This window comes from Somniosus microcephalus, chromosome 3, assembly GCF_052327205.1.
Source record: "Somniosus microcephalus isolate GS21.2 chromosome 3, FLI_Smic_1.0, whole genome shotgun sequence".
NCBI lineage: Eukaryota > Metazoa > Chordata > Chondrichthyes > Squaliformes > Somniosidae > Somniosus > Somniosus microcephalus.
In genome coordinates this window covers 329,396,741-329,419,242 of record NC_140989.1, presented here as the reverse complement: position 1 = coordinate 329,419,242, position 22,502 = coordinate 329,396,741, and the positions used below count along the sequence as shown (strand labels likewise).

Genomic DNA, 22,502 nt, shown 5'->3' with positions numbered 1-22,502 from the left:
ACTGAGATCACCAGACTGCTCCATCAGGTTCATGATGCCTCGACACTAACACCTAACAAAAATGTGGTGACTGGCAACACAGCAAACTGTACCGATGCAAAGTCTCAACGGGTGGTCGGATATGTGTTGGTGCCTATGATTTTTCCATACAGCGAATTCCTGATTTCAGTAAAACGGCAATGAGGTAGAGTCCCAGCATTGCCGAGGAGTTCTCTCCCCTGCCCAAAGGGAGGAAAAATTAATCAACAATTGAGTAAAATTAGCCTAATTGAGTTGAATAATACCAAAAAATAGCTCAGCAAAACTTCAATGGATGCTACTCTTTCCTTTAATTTTTTTTTCTCCAACTTTCTTCCCTCCACTTCTCTCAGGTTGGCCATTATTCATGTGTGAACATTGACAGCAGTTGAAAGGTTAGCTAATCGCTGAGCCCAATCCTGTCCTCGCTCAGCATGTGGTGGGACTACTATGAAACTACAAGAAGCTCGACACCATCCAGGAAAAAGCAGCCCGCTTGATTGGCACCCCATCCACCACCTTAAACATTCACTCCCTCCACCACCGGCGCACCATGGCTGCAGTGTGTACCATCTACAAGATGCACTGCAGCAACTCGCCAAGCCTTCTTAGACAGCATCTACCAAACCCACGACCTCTTCCACCATATCCAAGATCCCCTCCAAGTCACACACCATCCTGACTTAGAAGTATATCGCCGATCCTTCATCGTCGCTGGGTCAAAATCCTTGAACTCGCTACCTAACAGCACTGTGGGAGTACCTACACCACACAGGCTGTAGCGGTTCAAGAAGGTGGCTCACCACCATCTTCTCGAGGGCAATTAGGGATGGGCAATAAATGCTGGCTTTGCCAGCAACACCCACATCCCATAAACGAATAAAAAAAAGACTACTTTTAGGGGCTCTCTGGCTAACAGTCTGGAGTGGGATTGGCTCATTTTCTTCTCCTTAACCTGGAGTCCTGAGGCCAATTCTAGCATCCTTACTGCTGGTCTCGATGAGATCAGCTAACTCAGCATAAATTGAGGATCGAAGCTGGGACCTTATCTGTATAGCCATAGATGGGCTTTTCTAGTTTCTATGGCTTATGAATTGGAGTTCAATGAAATTCTGACCTGAGTGTACACTAGGGGGATGCTGATCCAGTCATAGTGAAATAACAGACTGCATTTTGCCCGATGTCGATTCAATTCCTGCAAGTGAGAAAAGGAGAAATGTCCATTACTAGATTATATTGTGGCAGAGCCACTGAGGGACTCTGAACAACTGTACATAATTCCCTTTAACGATGTGTTAGCTACAGACTAAACCTGTACCATTGTATATACTGTTTGCATGTACAGTGCGCGGCCCCTTTAAGAGCGCGGGCAAACGCAATGACGTCATGCCGCTAATCACGTGATCACCCAAACGTGGGAAAAATGTGATGACATCATGACGCCATCCACGGCAGTTCTCGTGAAGCCTCTGACCTGTTAAGACCTGTATTCATAGTTCTCTTGCATCAATCTGTTTAAACTCGTTAGTTTGACATTAAAAACCTTTTTGATTGATTGCCTGCGTCGAACTCAATCTCTAGATAGGAATTTGACCATTCCTACATTGGTGACCCCGACTTTTGTGGATGGATTTCGCAAAAGGAACACAGCATGGAGGCAAATGCCGTTTCGTTGAAGCTGCCGCAGTTCTGGGAGCAACAAGCAACCTCGTGGTTCATCCAAGTCGAAGCCCAGTTCGCCCTGAGAGGCATCGTTGAGGATCAGACCCGAAACTTATACGTGGTCTCCACACTCGACGGCTCTACCGCCTCGTGGATCGTCAGTCTTCTTGGGAATCCCCCAACTGACAGCAAGTATGAGACCCTCAAGGCGCGGTTGCTGCAGGTTTTCGGGCTCACGAAATCAGAGCGCGCCCGTCGGCTGCTCACTATGCCTGGGATCGGGGACTCCAAACCTTCCGAGTTGATGAGCCAAATGCTCACACTCCTCGGCTCTGAACCGGAATGCTTTCTCTTCAGAGAGCTATTCCTCAGCCAATTACTGGAGCAAGTGCAAGCGGCCTTGGCGAGATCCAAGGTCAAAGACTGCGCAGCGCTCGCTGCCGAGGCAGACAAAATATTCGCAGTTACGCAACAGTACTGCGCTGCCATGAGGCGCCCATCCCCCACAGACGCCGCCCCAGCTCCTCAGCCCGCGGGGCTGTGCTTCTACCACGTGCGGTTTGGCGCGAAGGTGAGATGTTGCCGCCCTCCCTGCAGCTTCTCTCAAAAAAAAACAACGACTCCGTCCAATGAAGAACGGGTCTAACGGGTGCCCCGCGGCCGCGATGGCAATTGGCAATGCAGGCAAGCTGCTCTTCATCACAGATACCCTCTCCGGTTGTCGGTTCCTGTGCGACACTGGAGCACAGTGCAGCATTCTACCCGCGTCAGCTCTTGATGTACAGGCTGGGAGGCACGGCCTCCCCCTTGAGGCGGCTAATGGCGGAGCTATTCGGACCTTCGGCAGACAGCGGGTCCAGGTGTGCTTTGGCGGCCAGCGGTTTTTCTGGGAATTCATTACGGCCAAGGTTTCGCAAGCCATTCTCGGTGCAGATTTCCTGTGCGCCAACGGCCTCCTGGTCGATGTAAGGAACCGGCGGCTGATCAACGCGGCCACGTTTCATTCTATCCCTTGCCACCATAGTAACACCATGTTGCGCACCGTCTCCTGCGCTTTCCCAACTCCGAATGAGTTCGCTCGCCTGCTAGGCGAATTTCCAGACCTGACCAGGCCCACGTTCTCCTCCACAGCCATGAAGCATGGTGTGGAACACCACATCACCACCACCGGCCCCCCGGTCCACGCGCGGGCCCGGCGCCTCGAACCTGGCAAGCTAGCAGTCGCGAAGGCGGAGTTCGCTACAATGGAACACTTAGGGATTATTCGCCGGTCGAATAGTCCCTGGTCTTCACCTCTTCACATCGTTCCGAAACCTGGCGGAGGATGGCGGCCCTGCGGCGACTATCGGCGCCTAAACAACGCCACCACTCCTGATCGATACCCGATCCCCCACATTCAGGATTCCTCTGCCCATTTGGCTGGAAACAACTTCTTCTCCAAGGTCGACCTCGTCCGAGGCTACCACCAGGTCCCGGTGCACCCGCAGGACGTCCAGAAGACCGCAGTCATCACCCCATTCGGCCTTTTCAAATTTCTGCGCATGCCTTTCGGCTTAAAGAACGCTGCCCAGGCTTTCCAACGCCTGATGGATTCCGTGCTGCGGGACCTCAACTTCATCTTCATCTATCTGGATGACATTTTGATTGCCAGCCCCACCAAAGAGGGGCATCTTTGCCATCTACGCACCCTTTTTCAACGCCTCAGCCAACATGGCCTGATTATCAACCCGGCTAAGTGCCAGTTTGGCCTGCGACAAATCGATTTCCTGGGGCATCGCATCACCGCAGAGGGAGCGGTTCCTTTGCAGGCGAAGGTGGAGGCGGTGACACACTTCCCACGCCCGCAGAACATAAAGGCTCTGCAAGAATTCCTAGGCATGGTAAACTTCTACCACCGTTTCGTGCCTAAGGCAGCACTGCTCATGCAGCCCCTGTACAAGGCCCTCAAGGGCAAGTCTGGCAAGGATCCGGTGGGCTGGACGGTTTACATGGACCGGGCATTCACCGACACCAAGAGCGCCTTGGCCAACGCAACCATGCTGGCGCACCCGCTACCAGGAGCCACCATCGCCCTCACCACCGATGCGTCAGATTACGCAATCGGCGCCGTTCAGGAGCAGTGGGTAAATGGGACGTGGCAGCCGTTGGCATTCTTCAGCTGTCAACTGCGGTGTAACGAGCGGGCGTACAGTGCTTTCGACAGGGAGTTGCTAGCCCTTTTTCTGGCCATCGCCATTTCCAGTTCTTGTTGGAAGGACGTCCTTTCACCGCTTTCGTCGACCATAAGCCACTGACTTTTGCCATGGCCATAACCGCCGAACCTTGGTCATCTTGACAACAACGTCAGCTGACATACATCTCCGAATTTACCACAGATATTCAGCACGTGGCCGGTAAAGACAACCTGGTGGCAGATTGCCTCTCCCGCGCGACCGTGCATGCGGTCCAGCTGGGCATCGACTACGCCCTCATAGCAGCAGACCAAGTCTCAGACCCAGAAGTGCAGGCTTACCGCACCAACACCACTAGCCTCCAGTTGGCCGACGTCAGGTTCCATTCAGCTGGTACCACGTTGTTGTGTGACGTCTCCGTTCGGGACCCTCGCCCTATTGTGCCAGTCGCCTGGCGCCGCAAGGTGTTTGACGCCATACATGGGTTGTCACACCCAGGAATGAAGGCTTCTCAGAAGCTAATGTCATCTAAGTTCGTTTGGTGGGGCATGCATAAAGATGTCCGCGACTGGGCCAACACCTGCGCGGTCTGCCAAAAGGCCAAGGTACAGCGCCACGTCAAGGCTCCATTGGCCACCTTTGCAGTTCCTGAGCGACGGTTTGACCACGTTAATGTGGACCTGGTAGGACCACTTCCACCTTCCCATGGTTTTACGCACATCCTGACCATAGTAGATCGCACCACCAGATGGCTGGAGGCGGTTCCCCTGTCATCTACTACTTCGGCGGATGTGGCCAGGGCGTTCATCTCTTAGTGGGTCGCCCGTTTTGGAGTGCCTGCTGACATCTCTTCAGACCGGGGACTGCAGTTTTCCTCTGAACTCTGGAATGCGGTGGCTCAACGACTCGGTGTCAAGTTACACCGCACCACAGCCTACCACCCACAAGCAAACGGTCTGTACGAATGTTTTCACAGATCGCTTAAGGCCGCACTGAGGGCCAGCCTCCAAGACGCTGGATGGGCAGACAAGCTGCCGTGGGTCATGTTGGGCCTTCGCACGGCCCCCAAGGAAGATCTTCACTCTTCTGCGACAGAGCTCGTTTATGGTCAGCCGCTGCGAGTGCCAGGGGATTTCTTGCCAATACCAACGGAGCCATGGTCTGCCTCACGCCAGCTTATCAGTCACCAGGAAGCAGCCAGATGTTTCGCGCCGGTTCCCACATCGCATCACGGGTTTCAGGGCTCTCGTGTTCATCCGCCACGATGCTCACTGGGATCCGCTCAAGCCCCCATACACTGGTCTTTTCCGCGTGTTAGAGGCAGGAGACAAAACCTTCAAGGTGGATGTCGGTGGTAAACCGGACCACATTTTGGTCGACCGTTTGAAGCCAGCACACCTGGACCTTGACCGTCCCGTTGAGACCGCACAGCCACCGAGACGAGGTCGGCCGCCCACCGTCGTCACGCCAGAACAAGTGCAACCACCCGCCAGTCCGCCCGCCGTCCATCAGCTTCCGCTTCGGGAATACAGGAGTCGTTCTGACAGGCTTGTCAGACCCCCTCACCGTTTGACTTTTTCTGTTAAAGACAATTCTGGGGGGGGGCGCATGTGGCAGAGCCACTGAGGGACTCTGAACAACTGTACATAATTCCCTTTAATGATGTGTTAGCTACAGACTAAATCTGTACCATTGTATATACTGTTTGCATGTACAGTGCGCGGCCCCTTTAAGAGCGCGGGCAAACATGGTGACGTCATGCTGCTAATCACGTGCTCACCCAAACGCGGGAAAAACGTGATGACGTCATGACGCCATCCACGGGACCGCCCAGGCAGTCCTCGTGGAGCCTCTGACCTGTTAAGACCTGTATTCATAGTTCTCTTGCATCAATCTGTTTAAACTCGTTAGTTTGACATTAAAAACCTTTTTGATTGATTGCCTGCATCGAACTCAATCTCTAGATAGGAATTTGACCATTCCTATAATATTATATATGTATATTAATTATATTAATGTGGTCCATTGCGTTTCTGAGACAGCTTGAAATTCACAATTGTTTCATGCTACAACCGCTGTGTAGTGACATCTATTAACTAGTGCTTTAACACAACAATGCCATCATGCAGTCCTGGCACTGCACGTCCCTGTGCACGAAAGAGCTGATCTCACCTGTTAATGTGGGCTCAGCTCATTCAAATATTTTTCTGAAGCATTGCTCATGACATGCTGGATGGGAAACGTGAGCCAGAAATTCCAGGCATCGCGGCCAATGCAAGGCTGATGGCTGCCCATAGAGGAGCTTTTCCTGGGGTGGGAATGAAGGGAAGAGGAGAGAAGGAGGGGGAGAAATAGGGAGGCACGGGGAAAGGCAGGTGGAGGTTTTAAACATTTTTTAAAAGTTAAGGTCTCCCTTGCATTGCACGACTGGCGTGCTGCTTAGGTACTCCAGTCATGTTAAAGAATAAAAAGAATGTTACAGCACAAGAGGATTATAGGGAAGGCCTTAATAAATATTCTCTGTGGCGCCAATCAATATTAGCACATAGTTTGTGTGCAGGCCCCCAGCCCTCATTGTGCTGGTCAGCTGTATTGAACTGTGCTGAGCCTGTTGGGCAGGTTTCACGCCCAATAATAAGAGAAGGGGGTGCCCAAAACGCTTCAGCGTATTGGCTGCCTGCCATCATGTTATTGGCCCTAATGTAGTATACATTCCAGTGAAGAATCACAGAGGAAGATCCTGCATTTGTCCTTTAAGTGGTGCTGCATGCTAATAGTCATTTACACTTTATCATTGACCTGCCTACTCTTTGATTCCAATCTTATAATTTCCCAGTGTTGGACTAGAGTATCATGCTTACATCCATCAGTAGTCTTAGAGCCACATCATCCCGGATTCGCCCCTCTCTCCGTGCCTGAGCCGTCAGGTTCGTAAACCATACGCACGGAATCCAGTACTTGTTAAAATCAGAGTAAAGGCTTTCAAACTTCTTTAGCTCATCATGGGTCATAAAACCTGAAAAAATAACCAGCAAAGCCACATTGTGGGAGTTTATTTATGCGTTTGATAGGTTAAAGTCATAATGGGGCAGATTTTCCAATCCCTGCATCTGGCTATATTGGATCACCTGGGCATATTGGGTTACCTTGGCGTACTGGATCACCTGGGCTGTATTGGATTACCTGGGCGTATTGGATCACCTGGGCGTATTGGATTACCTTGGCGTACTGGATCACCTGGGTGTACTGGATCACCTGGGTGTATTAGATCACCTGGGCGTATTGGATTACCTTGGCGTACTGGATCACCTGGATGTACTGGATCACCTGGGTGTATTGGATCACCTGGGTGTATTGGATCACCTGGCTGTATTGAATCACCTGGGTGTATTGGATCACCTGGGTTTATTGGGCCACCTGGGTGTACTGGATCACCTGGGTGTATTGGATCACCTGGTGTATTGGATCACCTGGGTGTATTGGATCACCTGGGCGTATTGGATCACCAGGTGTACTGAATCACCTGTGTGTATTAGATCACTTGGGTGTACTGGATCACCTGGGTGTATTAGATCACCTGGGCGTACTGGATCACCTGGATGTACTGGATCACCTGGGTGTATTGGATCACCTGGGCGTACTGGATCACCTGGATGTACTGGATCACCTGGGTGTATTGGATCACCTGGCTGTATTGAATCACCTGGGTGTATTGGATCACCTGGGTTTATTGGGCCACCTGGGTGTACTGGATCACCTGGGTGTATTGGATCACCTGGTGTATTGGATCACCTGGGTGTATTGGATCACCTGGGCTGTATTGGATCACCTGGGCATATTGGATCATCTGGGCATATTGGATCACCAGGTGTACTGAATCACCTGTGTGTATTAGATCACTTGGGTGCAACAAATACAGGAAAATCAGGTGGGGAGGAGCACATGTCTGTAAGGGACCCTGCCCAATATTCCATCCATTTCAATTAATGGGCATTGGCTAGGCTCCCTTATAGACATGTGCTCCTCCCACTTGATTTCCTGTATTCACTGTGTCTATCTGATCCAATATCCCCAGGCACATGAATAGGAAAATATGCCCTATCTCAGGCACAATTATGGTCTAATATCCTTTTGTACAAATGACAGAATATTGTAATTGAGCCACCAATTACATGATTTTCTATTTTGTGTTCATATTTTACTTTGGGGCAAGTTTAAGTTTTCTTACATGTTGGTTCATTTTTCCAGTAGATGTATCCCTTCAAAATAAATAATTGTCTTTGAACAATTGCGATCCAATACTTTACAAGAAATTCATTTTTATTGCATATTTGCGGAGTTTGAAAAGACCAACAAACTGGTCAAAATGTTTGAAAATGTGCAAGATAGGTGGAGGGAATCTTTTACAATATTATGACACCAGCCCAGATGTATCGTAGCATCAACTGACAAGAAGATAATTTAATTGAGATATAATAAAGGTTTGTCATATCCATATGTAAGATACAGTGTATTTTACAATAACATACTGTGCTTTACTGAACTGTGACACTGGGTGGGTGAGAGAGGTTGTGTCAATGGCTCAGTGGGTGAATGTACCACACTGGCTTGGTGCTGAGGCAGATCAGAAAGTTCTCATTTTTTAATTTCTGGTCAATGCTAAATTTGTTTATCAGAGCAGGATTGGAGGCACAACAGTTGGCATAGGAAAGGAAATCATCCAAGATTACTGCTCCTGAAAGTTGTCCAGGTCCCCCTCTGCTTGAAAGTGTGTGTGCGAGCATCTTGGATGAGAACACAGAGGCTTCAGCTGTGATGCTCCTTGTGCATGGATATTCTGCTGACAGCAAAGCCTATAGCTGCACATGCTTAGTACTAGATGGAGCTTTATAAGCCCCAGAAGCTGCAGATCCCCATAGTTCTACCTACAGCATCACTAATGCACTCAGGGAAATAAATATGTGTTGTCCTGACTTTCTGCCCTAGTAAAATATTCATATGCATGCCAACTCAGTATTTTTAATGAAAATATGGGTTATATTACCTGCTTCTACCACGTGCTCTATGGAGGGGAATCGCTTTCGGACCCTTGTGCTGATGGACCGGAGAATGAGCACTGAGGAGAGATTGGCGTATCGGATCAGCGTGCGCCGCAGCATCCGGCCTCTTTCATCAACACCGTGAACATTACTGGACACCACACACATCAGCTGATCTGGAAGCGGGATATTCGTGTACTGGTTCCACCAACGGTTAATAATAAGCGTAACATAAAACCCTGCCGGGGTGGGGTGGGGGTTAAGGGTCACAGGTTACAGTTAGTGCACACTCAGCATTGGAATATGAGAACATGACACAATGACGCATTGACCAGGTACAATTATATTTCAGTTGTTTATGGTAGGCACAAATATTTGTCTGAATGGTTTTCTGCATTTGTCATTTGATATCACACTAAAGTGTGCAGCTACTGTACAAACATCCACAAATTTACTATTTTACCCTGTTTTCCCCCCCTGATTTCCTTGAATACCTTTCTATCTTTCACAGTTCAGAGGACAGGATAGCAGTCGCCGCCAAAACTGCTCTGTAACTGCAACCCTAAGAGCAGGAGCAGTAATCTGCCAACAGTTTACATGAAAATGGCCCCAGGGAGGAGGGGGGAGTGACTCTCCATCTCCCTCCGATTTTCTCTGTAGAGTGAAGCTGCTGATCTCCACTTGGGATGGTACAGCCTGAAATCAGGAACTTGTCATGTGGATGTGCCCCCTATCCTGTCAGTCTATGGCACAGTACACGGGAGCTCCAAGGAACTGCTCCACTTTTCTGTCCTGCTTCCTTTCATTTTTTAATAAATAGGGTGACTTAGAAAAATCTCAAACCAAGCTACAATGGAATAGTTCTTCCATTGAGCCCAATAGTCATGTGTTTCAGCCAACAACATTCTGACAAACAACTTAATCGATTGGTTTTCAGAAAGTCCAGCCACCAATCAATTCACTGGAATGTAACGGCCATGCTTGACAAGAATTACCCTTGTCTGATGTCACCTGAGCATATCTTGTTTACAGAGGTGTCCATTTTTATAAGGAAGAATTCTTCAGTGACTGTCAATTTTTCTTAAAAGTAACAATGCAGATCACAGAAAGTACTTTACATTGGAAAGACTAACCCTGATAGTTACTTTCTCCTTTAAATAAGGTCAGTACTGTAGGTGAAGCAAAGCACTGACTGGTCTGCTGTGCATTTCCAGCATTTTCTAGTAGCTTATTCGGACACACTAGTAGGAATTGATAGTAACATCCCGTCCCAATCATCAAAATCACTACAACATGTTTTTTAAGTTTACAACATAAACACCAATACCATACAATTATATTGTGCTCCTCACGTGGTTGAAGATCTCAGAATTATTTACAAGAGGAAAAGGTGGATACTGGATAGAAAGTGAAGGAATTTATTGGGGGAGACCAATGGCACAGTTAAAGAGATAAGTGTTAGGAGGCCTTTTAAGGTTAGGAGAATAGAGAGAGGCAAGGCAAAGTGGTTTTGGAAGCGAATTCCAGAAGGAAGAGACATATGTCCAAAAGGTCAGCAACCAGTGCTGGAGCAGAAGGAATGGGAAATAAGCAGTATTTCGGAGTCAGAGGAATGGAAGATGCAGTCTGGGATGTAGGACTGGAGAAAATGTCCCAGACAAGGTGGAGTGAGAATGTGAAGGGATTTGAAGATGAGGATCTTGTGGATGTTGTTGCTGAGAGGTAGGATATAGATGATGAATAAGAAAGGGCCTTATATCATGAGAGGGGATCAGACAAGGGAGAAGAAACCATTGAAGGGGGATATAGTGACTGCATTGGAACAGGTAGGGATGGAACCCTGAGAGTGTAGTGCAATGGAGGCGGATCAAGGAGGTGAAGCAGTTGAGGAGAATAGCCTAGTCAATAACATCAAAGGAATCAGAGAGGTTGATTTTCTGACATAATCACTTCTCCCTACATGCTGTAGATGACCATGAATTGCCTTTCAGACAAAACATAGCTTAGCCCGAAGCCCATAATTCTCCATGGCCATTGGATTTGCCACCTTCTCAAGTGCTTGGGTCATGAGTATTTTTAAGCATTGCAACTTCTGTGTGCCAATCTCCAATTTGCACTTGTGGCATTCGAGGTACCTTGCTGCTTGTGAGGACTCCAAAAATATTGTGAGTTTATCTTGTGGAGTGGAGTGGTAGGGAAACTGCAATGATGCAGAAAAGGTTGAGATGTTTGGCATTTAATTCCATGCAATGAAATGCAGCAACAAGAAATTGGACTCCAGATAAATACAGGAGATCATACTCAGAACAAAAACTAAACATTGACTGGCTACAGTAGGCAGATTGGAGTAGGGGAAATCAGGTTCTTCCTTTTTATCCCCTACAAGAGGTAAAGGTAACAGTTACAATGTACTGTAGTTTTCCATTTAGGTGCCCATATCAGAAATGATAAAAGCAAAACTTCCCAAGCTGAGGGCAAGCAAATGCCTCGGGACATTTTACTGCATTAAAGGCACTATATAAATGCAAGTTGTTGTTATTGATATATTACACAGGGACACAACAACTCCTTAATAGTTTTATGATAGTATTCAGAAGCAGACAGCTTTAGATACAGACCTAAAACAAATGACATCGGGATAAGACTGGTCTGTTTGTCACAATATGTCGCCACCTTCTCGAAGAGAAGCTTCTGTTCACGTGACAGGAAACACCTACAAGAAATAGAAATAGAAACACACCCTTAGACACAAGGCAATTATCCACATAAAATAATATAGTTGGCTGTAACAAATTCAAACCTAATTGTGTCAGTAAGTTTGCAGCAGGAGCTGAGACAATGGTTTTGGTTTTCCCATTGTTTTGCAGGAGGAAATGTCAGCTCATTCAAAGACTAGATGTTGGATAAGCAGTCTGATCGCACACGGGCAATAGAGGTGGTGGAGAGGCAAAGCTGGTTGTCATATATATGGAAGCTCATGTCATGTCTGTGGATATTGTTGCTGAAGGGCAGCATGTATATGAGAAAGGAGAGGGGGCCATGGATCCTTGGGGAATTCCCAAAGTGATGGTGCCTTTTGGGAACAGGAACCATTGCTAGAAATGTTCTGGCTACGATTAGGTAGGTAAGAATGGAACCATGCAATGGCAGTCCCACCAAGCTGGACAATGGAGGAAATATGTTGGAGGAGGATGGTAGGGTCGACTGTGTTAAAAGCTGCAGAGAGGTCAAGGAGGAATAATGCACTGTGGTCACAGTCACAGAGAATGTCGTGGACACGGAGGTGATCTAAAAATCCAGACATGGAATAAAAATGAGCTTACCGCCGCCTCACTGCCTGCCCTGCATTTCCCTCCATCCATCCCCAGTGGGACAGCTGCCGCAGGCTGCAAAGGCCAAAGAACACAAAGCGGGATAATGCATCGCTGTCACAGTCACAGAATGACATTCATGACATTGGTTTGGGCAGTTATGGTGCTGTGGGAGGGGTGGGAACCTAATTGAAGGGATTTAAATAAGGAATTGCAGGAGAGGTGGACATGGATCTGGCAGGTGACAATATAGTCAAGGAATTTGGAAAGGAAAGAACACTTGGAACATAGGAACAGGAGTAGGCCATTCAGCCCTTCGAGCCTGTTCACCATTCAGTGAGATCATGGCTGATCTGCAACCTAATTCCATTGGCCCATATCTCTTAATAACTTTAGTTAACAAAAAGCTATCAATCTCTGATTTAAAATTAACAATTGATCTAGCATCAATTGCAGTTTGCGGAAGAGAGTTCCAAACTTCTACCTCCCTTTGTGTGTAGAAGTGTTTTCTAATTTCACTCCTGAAAGGTCTGGCTCTAATTTTTAGACTCTGCCCCCTAGTCCTAGAATCCCCAACCAGCGGAAATAGTTTCTCTCTATCTACCCTATCTGTTCCCCTTAATATCTTGAAAACTTCGATCAGATCACCCCTTAACCTTCTAAATTCTAGGGAATACAACCCTAATTTGTGTAATCTCTCCTCGTACTTAACCCTTGAAGTCCGGGTATCATTCTGGTAAACCTACGCTGCACTCCCTCTAAGACCAATATATCCTTCCTGAGGTGTGGTGCCCAGAACTGCTCACAGTTCTCCAGGTGTGGTCTAACCAGGGTTTTGTACAGTTGCAGCATAACTTCTACCCCCTTGTATTCTAGTCTTCTGAATATAAAGGCCAGCATTCCATTAGCCTTTTTGATTATTTTCTGTACCTGTTCATGACATTCTAATGATCTATGTAATCTGTTTTTAGCTTTTCACCATTTAGAAAGTACCCTGTTCTATCTTTTTTAGGTCCAAAGTGGATGACTCACATTTGCTTACATTGAAATCCATTTGCCACAGTTTTGCCCACTCACTTAATCTGTCAATATCCCTTTGTAATTTTATGCTTTCATCTACACTGCCAACAATGCCGCCTATCGTTGTGTCATCAGCTGTAGCTATTTTGAGGAGAGTGTGATGCCAATGGGTTTGAAAGGAAATGGGACATTACCTGAGGAGAGGGAGCCATTTACAATGCCAGCTAGCATGGGGACCAAGAAGGGTCCTACAAAGAAAAAAATGCCTTTTTGAAAGACACTCTTACCTGTATGTAACACTGAATATTGAATATAAGCTGATGAACACAATGAACTCCTTGTACAACAGTTTGTAAATACTTCCCTTCCAACGAAAGAGTAGTTTGGAGAACCCAGCAAATCGGGCATCTGCAACTTTTAGCGTGTAAGAGATCGTCATGATGCCCCTTGGTTGTATTAATCTGAAAGTTTGGTGAAAGTCTCAAATTAACATACACAAAGACAATATAATGAGGAGTGCATTGCTTAGAGCTTTCAAGTTTAAGTGATGCTGACAGATGCCTGGGAGCAGGCAGTCTAACCACCTTCTGAAAATTGAGAAATGTGTGCGAGGTGGAATTGACTGAAGATGGGGAAGTGGAGAAAATATAAAGTAATGGGGGGTGGAATCTATTAAATACACCTCAAAGAACAAATGGAATGAGTCTGCAGGACTCAAAGTGTTAAAGTAATTTGTTAACACTAAATCTTTTCCCTTTCTCTACTAATGTACTGAATCATAAATCATAGTAATATATTCCTTTTAGTGGCTTTGATTACTAAATGTCTGGGAGAATTAGTGGGATGCTATTAGTTTCTAGAATGTTCACCGAGCTCACAGACAGAAGGAATTCAGTTTTCTTTCACCTTCAGACACCCAGGTTGGTGTCAAAGGTTCAACATTTTCATGCTGTAAAAACAGAACCTGAACCAGTGCCTGGAATTCTGAGGGTTCTCTGGCGGGAGTTCAGCGGAAACTCTGGAGAAACAGCATAAATGGATAAAAATGACCATTTACATGATTTCTCTGGGGGGCCAGTGGAGGTAGGTTTACAGCAAAATCCCACTGATGTTACAGCAGAAGATTGAGAGATCCCAGCAGAAATTCATGCCTGGATGTCTGAGGCATTTTTAGTTGGTGGGCGATACTGACAAGGCTGAATTTATTGACATCCCAAGTTTCCTTGAGATAGTGGTTTGCTAGGTCTCTTCATTAAGCATTAGGAATCAACTACTGGAGTCACATATCGTAAAGATCAGGTAGGGGTAGGAGGTTTCCTTCAATGAAGAACAGTAGCGAACCAGTTGGGTTCTTGCAACTTTCACAGCCGACAAAGTACCAAATTTTTTGAACTGAATTTCACAACTTGCTGTGGTAGGATTCGCACTCATGACCTCTGGGATGTTCATCCAGTACCACACCCACTACACTACCATAACCACTTTGAGGTGAGTTTCAACAGTCAGAGGCGGGCAATATTGTGGAGGTAGAAGTAAACAATCTAGGTGATGGATGGATTGGGTTTGATGGTCAGCTATGGGTCTAACAGGATGCTAATATTTCATATGGTCAGGCTCAGCCTCAGCAAGTGACATGGGAGGGTAATGGAGTCATTGACAATGGAGCAGAGTTTATGGTGGGGGTTGGAAACAGTGGCTTTGGTCGTCCCAATGTTCAGTTGTTGGCTAGATGATAAATAGGCAGGTGGTCATAGGGTCCAATGATATGGTGAAATAAAGTTGGGTGTCATCAGTGTACATGTGGAAGCTGGCCCCGTGACTATAGGTGATGTCACCGAGGAGCAGTATGTTGATGAGCAAGAGGAGGCAGCCAAGGATCCTTGGGGGACTCGGGAGGTGACACAGTAGGGACAGGAAGGGAAGCCATTGCTGCAGATGTGGTGACTATGTTTGGACATGAGACAGCTCCATGTATGGAAAAGGATGGCATCATCAACTATACCGAATGCTGTGGACAGCTCAAGAAGTACAATGAAAGATTGTGCCACACTCACATAGGATGTCCTTTGTGACTTTGGCCAGGGTGGAATGAAAGGATACAAAGAGGGCATTTTGGGAGAGATAGACATGGAGCTATGAGGTGAAGATACATTTGAGGACCTTAGAAATGGGGCAGTAGTTGAAGAGGAGATGGTAGGATTTTTAAAGAGGGAACTGATGTCTATTGAAAAGGGACAGGTGGGTGAGCAAAGAGCTATTTACATTGTTGACAAGCATGGGAGTCAGCAGATGTAGTTGAGTGGTCAGGAGTTGCATGAGAAGGCATCAAGGGAGGTGAGACTCATGGATGAGATGAGCTTGGAAGGAAAGGAAGGAGAAGTGTAGAGTTAAGGGGGATCTGAGACTGGGTGGGTGAGGGCTGGGGGAAGGCCAGGAGAAGTGGAGAGAAGGAAGATGATGAGATAGCAGCAGCATGGATGGAGTCAATCTTTCAGACTGTCTATACACCACCATCCATTTGATGGACTCTTATTACCCGAACTGACAATACTCTCAGTTGCTTGGTGCAGATTGTTACATCTCAAGAGTTTAATAACCTTGCTTGTATGACAATTAAAAGAGGACGCAGGAGACAGAGTTCAGTTAACAGCCATCTTCCAAGAGAATCTCTTCTTAGCTCCATGCACTCTATTTCCCATAGTGCATTGCACATCACAACTATGGTAAGCTATGTGGGATAATTCAAATACAACATTCAAAATACACAACACAGATTCTCTGCCATTTCAATAAGCTATCAAATTATAGTGACGCACAGTAACAACTACATCAAACACAATTTTAGACCATCCTCCCTTATAATTGTTGCAAATTCAGTGGTCCAGTGCCTTCGATCGCTCCCATAAGCAGCCTGAGCATCTTATCTTTATGGGAATTGACTTTCACTGCCCTATATCTACTTGTACAGTGACGGGACACAGGGTGTATCAATAGTACCTCCTTGAACATAAGAACATAAGAAGTAGGAGCAGGAGTAGGCCATACAGCCCCTCGAGCCTGCTCCGCCATTCAATAAGATCATGGCTGATCTTTGACCTCAACTCCACTTTCCTGCCCGATCTCCATATCCTTTGATTCCCCTAGAGTCCCAAAAACTATCTATCTCAGATAGACCTAAACCAGATACTTATGTCTTTTGCACATGTGCTTCAATCTCTCCGGAGGTGGAACGAGCAAACCCTTGTTGAGACAAGGCCAGATACAAATCGCTAAGCTGCTTTACTTCACAGTAAGATACACATACAGAACAGCAGTTATGATCGGACTCACTTAATTCAATCAGAACAGCTTTGTATAATACAAAGTAAAGAACATGCCACACTTCCCCCACATCAGAAGGCCATCTTACTTGACTTAAATAAGATGACTTTTAACTTCCCACCACCATTTCTGACCTTAATTTTTACAAAATCCTTTGCAGCTTTCTGTTTAAATACCTGACTGATTGCTTGTGTCTATCTCTGTTTTACCTCCTCTGTTCACAGCCAGCAAAGATTGTCCAACACAATAGGTGTGAAATATTTTCAATTGCCAAGATAGGCTATTGAATTGCTTATTATGTACAAGCTGTACAAAAGGTACATTCATCGCATGAATACCAGCTAACTCGCTCTTAATTTACAGTGTTTTACGGTTCTAATAGATTGCAGCTGCAATTTCCCCACATGATGAACGACCAACACCATACAGAAGAATCCCCAAGCATAGACAGAGGGAATACACTTCTACAGAGGGAATGTAAATCCCTATGAGCCCCTGCTCTCACACCTCATAGCAGCCAGTTACACTGGAACATCATCAGAACTCTGGGATCAGACCAACTGCCCAGCTGAGTGGATGGTACATTGCCAGGTAGGGGTAGGGAGACTTGAGTGTAGGAGATAATGAACAACAACTTGCATTTATATAGCACCTTTACTATAGTAAAACATCCCAAGGCGCTTCACAGGAGTGTCATAAAACAAAATTTGACACCGAGCCACATAAGGAGAAATTAGGGCAGGTGACCAAAAGCTTGGTCAAAGAGGTAGGTTTTAAGGAGTGTCTTAAAGGAGGAAAGAGAGGTGAAGATGTTCAGGGAGGGAATTCCAGAGCTTAGGGCCTTGGCAGCTGAAGGCAAATAAAAATAATTAGAAAAGAAAAACAATTAAGCAGTAATCATTTCTCACCTCCTAAAGAGTATGGGAGACTGTTCACAGCAGCGTGTTGTGCGAGGAAGATTTGGTGGTTTGGTCTTCCTTTTAAGTGTAGGGTTTTCAGACACTATCTGCCCATCGGTGATTTATTGCTCCAATATCACCACAAATAATTCCACAATCTCTTACACAATGAGTTACACTCCTCTGTGTATTGACACACACAGGGACATATCTTCCAACAGGAACATATTGTTATTTGAGATCCAGAACTTGAATTCTCATTTGGTTGGTATTTTTCACAGATTATTGTTCATAGTTGGCTCCCCTTAAGGGTTTAAGTGAATGATTGGTAGTTACTTCTGTAACTATTCGTGTATACATATATACGTAGGATTAGGATTTGATTTAATCCCATATGATTAATGTTTTTGCTTTCTCTTTAACTTGTGGATGGCATGTGGAATTGTACTGTAGCTAGAAATAATGAAATAGTTAAATTGTTCATTCCCAGGATGCTTTAGGGTTTGATGTATCAGTGTACAATTTAACTGACCGTGCTGTTGAGATGCAGGTTGTGTGATTCATGCCTGTTTGATTAAAGCTTTATCAATACCTTTTGAAACAATGGGCCCTAGATGGTAAAAGTTGGCATCTGGTGTTTTGACAGGAGCTGCCTCATTTCTGAGGGTCTTGTTCACAATAACTGTCATCAGGATGTAATCAGGGGAATTTTAACCCCCAAAAATGGGTGGGTTGGGGTTGGGTGGGAGGTTAAAGTGTTAAAAATCTGAATCCAGACCTCAACCCGCCCACTTCCAGTTTTAATGGATGCGGGACCAGGGGGTGGGGGGGGCGCGGGGGCGGGCAGCCAACCTGCTCCCAGGAGGCACTTTAAACCAACCCACTCCCAGGAGGCGGGTCGTTCATTTAAATATTTTAATGAGGCTGCCCGCCTCAGATTTTTCCTCTGTTCTAGCTTTAACACTGGCTGGCCAGGTTCCCCCCCACCCCCCACCACCTACACCCCCCACCACTGCCCCCCCCCCAACCCCTGGTGATCCAATGCCCTCCTGATGCCCTCCACGACCCACAATCTTCTCCTGGTCCCCCCATGTCCTCTACGGACCGCCCCCCCCCACACCCCTGCAATCTTCTCTCCTCCTCCCTCAACCTCTCCGGCCCCTTCCATGATCTTCTCCTCTCCTCCCCCGGTCTCTCCCTCCCTTGTCTCTGCTTCCTGGCTGTGGTCTGGTGCAGAAGGCATACCCGCCCGCCCGCCAGCCTCTCAATGTGGTTGGCTGCGGCTGGGAAATGGAGTCCAAAAATGGTAATCAGGTCCTGCTGTTAAATTCATCAGGACCTGATGGAAACACATTTTTCCAGGTTTCCTGACTGCAAAACTGCCCCTGCCTCCTGCCCCCCAACGACCCCCCTCGCTCCTTCCCCATTAATATTGGGGCCATTGAGCGTGTCAATAACTTGGTCAAACACAATAAAATGTTTACGTTGCAACCATATTTGGTGTCAGATTCGAATTCTCTTACACTTCTGCTTCAATCCTCTAATGTTGCAGTGGTATTGGGATTAAAAATAAACAACCTGATACGTTTCTCTAAAGCTGAGCTGTACCGACTCTGGTTTGATCCGAAGTTTGTGTTTAGTTAACTGATCTCAGTCAGTGCAATAATTGGTCTTCACAGCTCAAGATTATTGAGGAGATAAATCAATCCGAGTGTTCACTCCTGATCACTGTGCAGTAACCCTTGATGGACGTGCGTGTGGACATTATGATCAGAACAGGATCGGGTTTAGTTGTAATGCAGCACACTGACTGTCAAGACTTGTATGTGAATGATGGCCTCTTGGAAGAAGTTTCAGAGGGTGACCAGCACCTGTGGATCCATAACCAGCAAAGAGTCAACACCTTCGAGAGCAGATGGAAGAAAACTGGCAAGAAAATATTTTTTAAAATAAAGCTCGAAAAACTGTTTCAAAACAGGCTTGAAAGATTCCATAGTTCTGTGGGGCGGCGCCACTGAAATGGATAGACTCCAGGCTTCCCTGTGGATCCCTGCAGAAATGATTAATAAAAACATCCAACAGGAAAGAACAATAATAATGTGTTAAGTGGCAGGAATTCCTGTACTTTCCACGACACAAACATCTGAAAAACTTCATAACACATCTATAATCCAGCTGCCACAATCTCGGACAATTCATCTATGAATTTCCCCTTTAAGAGAAAATTCCAGCCTTCATACTTCTTTTTAATACACAGAACAAAGGTTTTCCAGTCTACTGTGTAAGTCCCATCTTCAAACATGTTTTATGTTCTTTAAATATAAAGATGTAAATTGTATACTGGATTTGTTTTAATAAATTAAAAGGTATTCAGTGATTGTTTCCCTTTTTCTCTATAGCCCATCACTTGGGCTGCAAGAGTGGGGCAAGTAAGCTGCTCCCAGGTATTCCTTATATTGCTCTGCCACTCACACAAATAAAGATTACAATTGGCTTTGGTGTCCCAGGCTGCGGGAGGGGAAGAATCTGCCAGGATTCCAGTCCTAGTTGCTATCTAGAGCAAGTACAGCACAGATATTGTGGCGGTACCACTGGTTGTCCCTTACATTGAGACACATAATTCCCTTTAACTTACCTTACTGTATGTTTAACTTACCTTTTGGGGCCGTTGCCCTTTTAACTTACCTGTTGGGGCCATTGCCCCTTTAAGGCGTGCCCTAGCGCGCTGACGTCACGTCACGTACGACGTGATGTGCGTGCGCCGGCACAGCCCAGCCTAGCGTCTTCGGCCTCAACGGCCAGCCGACAGGAGCGACGCAATCTTCCGCTCCTGCAGCAAGCACCGGCACAGCCCGGCCTAGCGTCTTCGGTCTCAACGGCCAGCCGACGGGAGCGACGCAATCTTCCGCTCCCACGGCAAGCACCGGCACAGCCCGGCCTCCCGACTTCGGCCTCAACGGCCAGCGACGCAACGACGCGCATCACGTGACACCCTAAGCGCGGGAAACGCGAGCAACGTGATGACGTCACAACACAAACGCGATGACGTCATCACGCTCCCCACAGGACTGCGAACTCAGTCCTCATGGAGTCACCGCTGGGACAAGACCTACACCACGGTGCTCCTACAGTCAGCCATCTTACCTGCTATCTTACCTGCTGTAATTAGCCTGTTCCTGTAAATAAACAACTTATTTATAGTTCGTCAAAGTCAAACTCTCTTATTTAGTGGCGATCTACACGAACCGCTACAATATAATCATTACTGGAGAAGATCATAGTGAGGTTGGGGAAGAAGGCACTGAGCACTAATGATGAGAGCAGCAGGTGGGGTTTGGTGAGGAGCCAACTGGTATAGGGAAGAGGTCCAGTGTGCTGAATGCCCCTTCTGAGCAGTATGGTGATACAAGCTGTTTTTCAGCACAGGCTATTAGATCATAGTCCAGGTTGAACAATACGAGCCTGCATACATGTAGTATTCGAAGGTGGGGTGGTTAGGGTTGACCAACAGTTGTCAACTACTAAGCAATGGTAACGTTAGTGCCATCCACAGCAGAGACATCAGTTCTGTGGGCCGTGGGCACTGCAGGAGCACCTCTCATAAATGTTTTCCTGCTGCCGTGGAAGGGCCTAAACTCTAAATCCAACCATAGTCGACTTCAACTTGCTTGGAGAATGTTTACAGGTGATCGTGAGGGAGGGGCTCCAAGACCTTGTAGATGCTCTCACGGAGTAGGCATCATGGGGAGATGCCCTCCAACAGTGGCATACATGAAGTAGCACAGGAGCTGTTGGTTCTGTGGCATCGCACCACTTCATTTGTGACAGTAGATTCTTCTTCTGAAGACATTGAGCCCACAGGAACTCTAGCAAAAGACATCCTTGTAGTAATGTAGGTCCATCAGTTGGCAGTAGATGTAGATAGAAGCCTTCTAGTATCCCTAACTGTTTGACACTTGGCTATGTAGCCATCCACCCGTGCTGTTCCTTCACCTACAGGAGCACTTACCAGTAGGGCACGTCCGCAGGCAACACAAAAGTTCACAACGTACAAGGGATAAAACTGGGAGCAGAACACATTAAACGTGTATACTACAAACACTGAAAAGCTTAATGCAGTAAAATCCATTCACCTTTAATGTAACCTGCAATCTTTTACTGTACAGAAGAGAAAGTGTCAGTTGTCAAAAAGGCAGACAAACTATGTGGCTGAGACCTTTGTGCGATCCCCTGTGGGTGCTTGCGAGGTCCCTCTGGTATACAGGCTGAGTGTAATTGTGACCTTCACTGCCACTGGTGGTGCATGGATGTTGCAGGTCTTTGTGGTCCCGTTGCATACCTCTGTCACAGCCTCTCTGGTATGTCTTATTCACTGCCCCACTGCCATCCCCAGGTAGCTGACTTTGTTTAGATACACTTTTTAGCCTGGGATAGTATCTTTTATGAGTTTTGCGACCCTATGCCCTTTGCACTCCTGAGGTACCGTCACCACCTCCTCTTCCTCCCACTTCATTGCTATGCCCACCAATGCTCTTAGACAGAAAACTCCTCCGTACAGCTATTACCGCTTCCAAATCTTCCCTCCTTTAACTCACTAACCTAGGTGTTGATTGGAGTAATTTTCGATTTGACTATGGAATCCTGCATCATTAATAACCTTAAGAAGGTCGTAACAAGCAAAACTTGGCTTTTCCCCTCACATCTCGTCATTACTGATGGGGTAAGAATCCTCAGAACACTAAACACAGACAAATACTCAATTAGTGTTTGATACAAACATGACACCACTTCTTGCATGTTTTTTTAGTTCAAATCAGTAAAGACAGGACAGAATCTTCCTCTTCCCTCCACCCCTTGTCCTAAGAAGGTTCCTTTAAAATAAAAAAAAACTGCTGGAGCCTACAGTGTAATCAGAGTAATATATTGTACATATCAGTTGGTTCAGTCAACTCTCTGTCCCCATTCCACTCAGTTCATTAGAAATAACTTGGTCTCTGACTTCTCCCAGGGTTGGTGAGTCTAAAGTACAAAATCTGCCATTAACGTCTGTCCAGTGATGAT

The 22,502-nt window shown here is 46.5% G+C and overlaps 1 protein-coding gene across 1 annotated transcript in view; it reads right to left on the bottom strand.

Moving 5' to 3' along the window:
- Positions 1–13,827, bottom strand: part of best4 (bestrophin 4) — a 30,965-nt gene extending 17,138 nt beyond the window's left edge. Inside the window, exons 1-5 of the mRNA XM_085983139.1 lie at positions 13,509–13,827; positions 11,509–11,603; positions 8,896–9,129; positions 6,713–6,867; positions 1,136–1,213 (exon numbers count right to left, since the gene is read on the bottom strand). Of these exons, the coding sequence (XP_085839265.1) occupies positions 1,136–1,213; positions 6,713–6,867; positions 8,896–9,129; positions 11,509–11,603; positions 13,509–13,660 (714 nt within the window). The 5' untranslated portion in view covers positions 13,661–13,827. The remainder of the gene's footprint in view (positions 1–1,135; positions 1,214–6,712; positions 6,868–8,895; positions 9,130–11,508; positions 11,604–13,508) is intronic.
- Between the last annotated feature and the right edge of the window lie 8,675 nt (positions 13,828–22,502).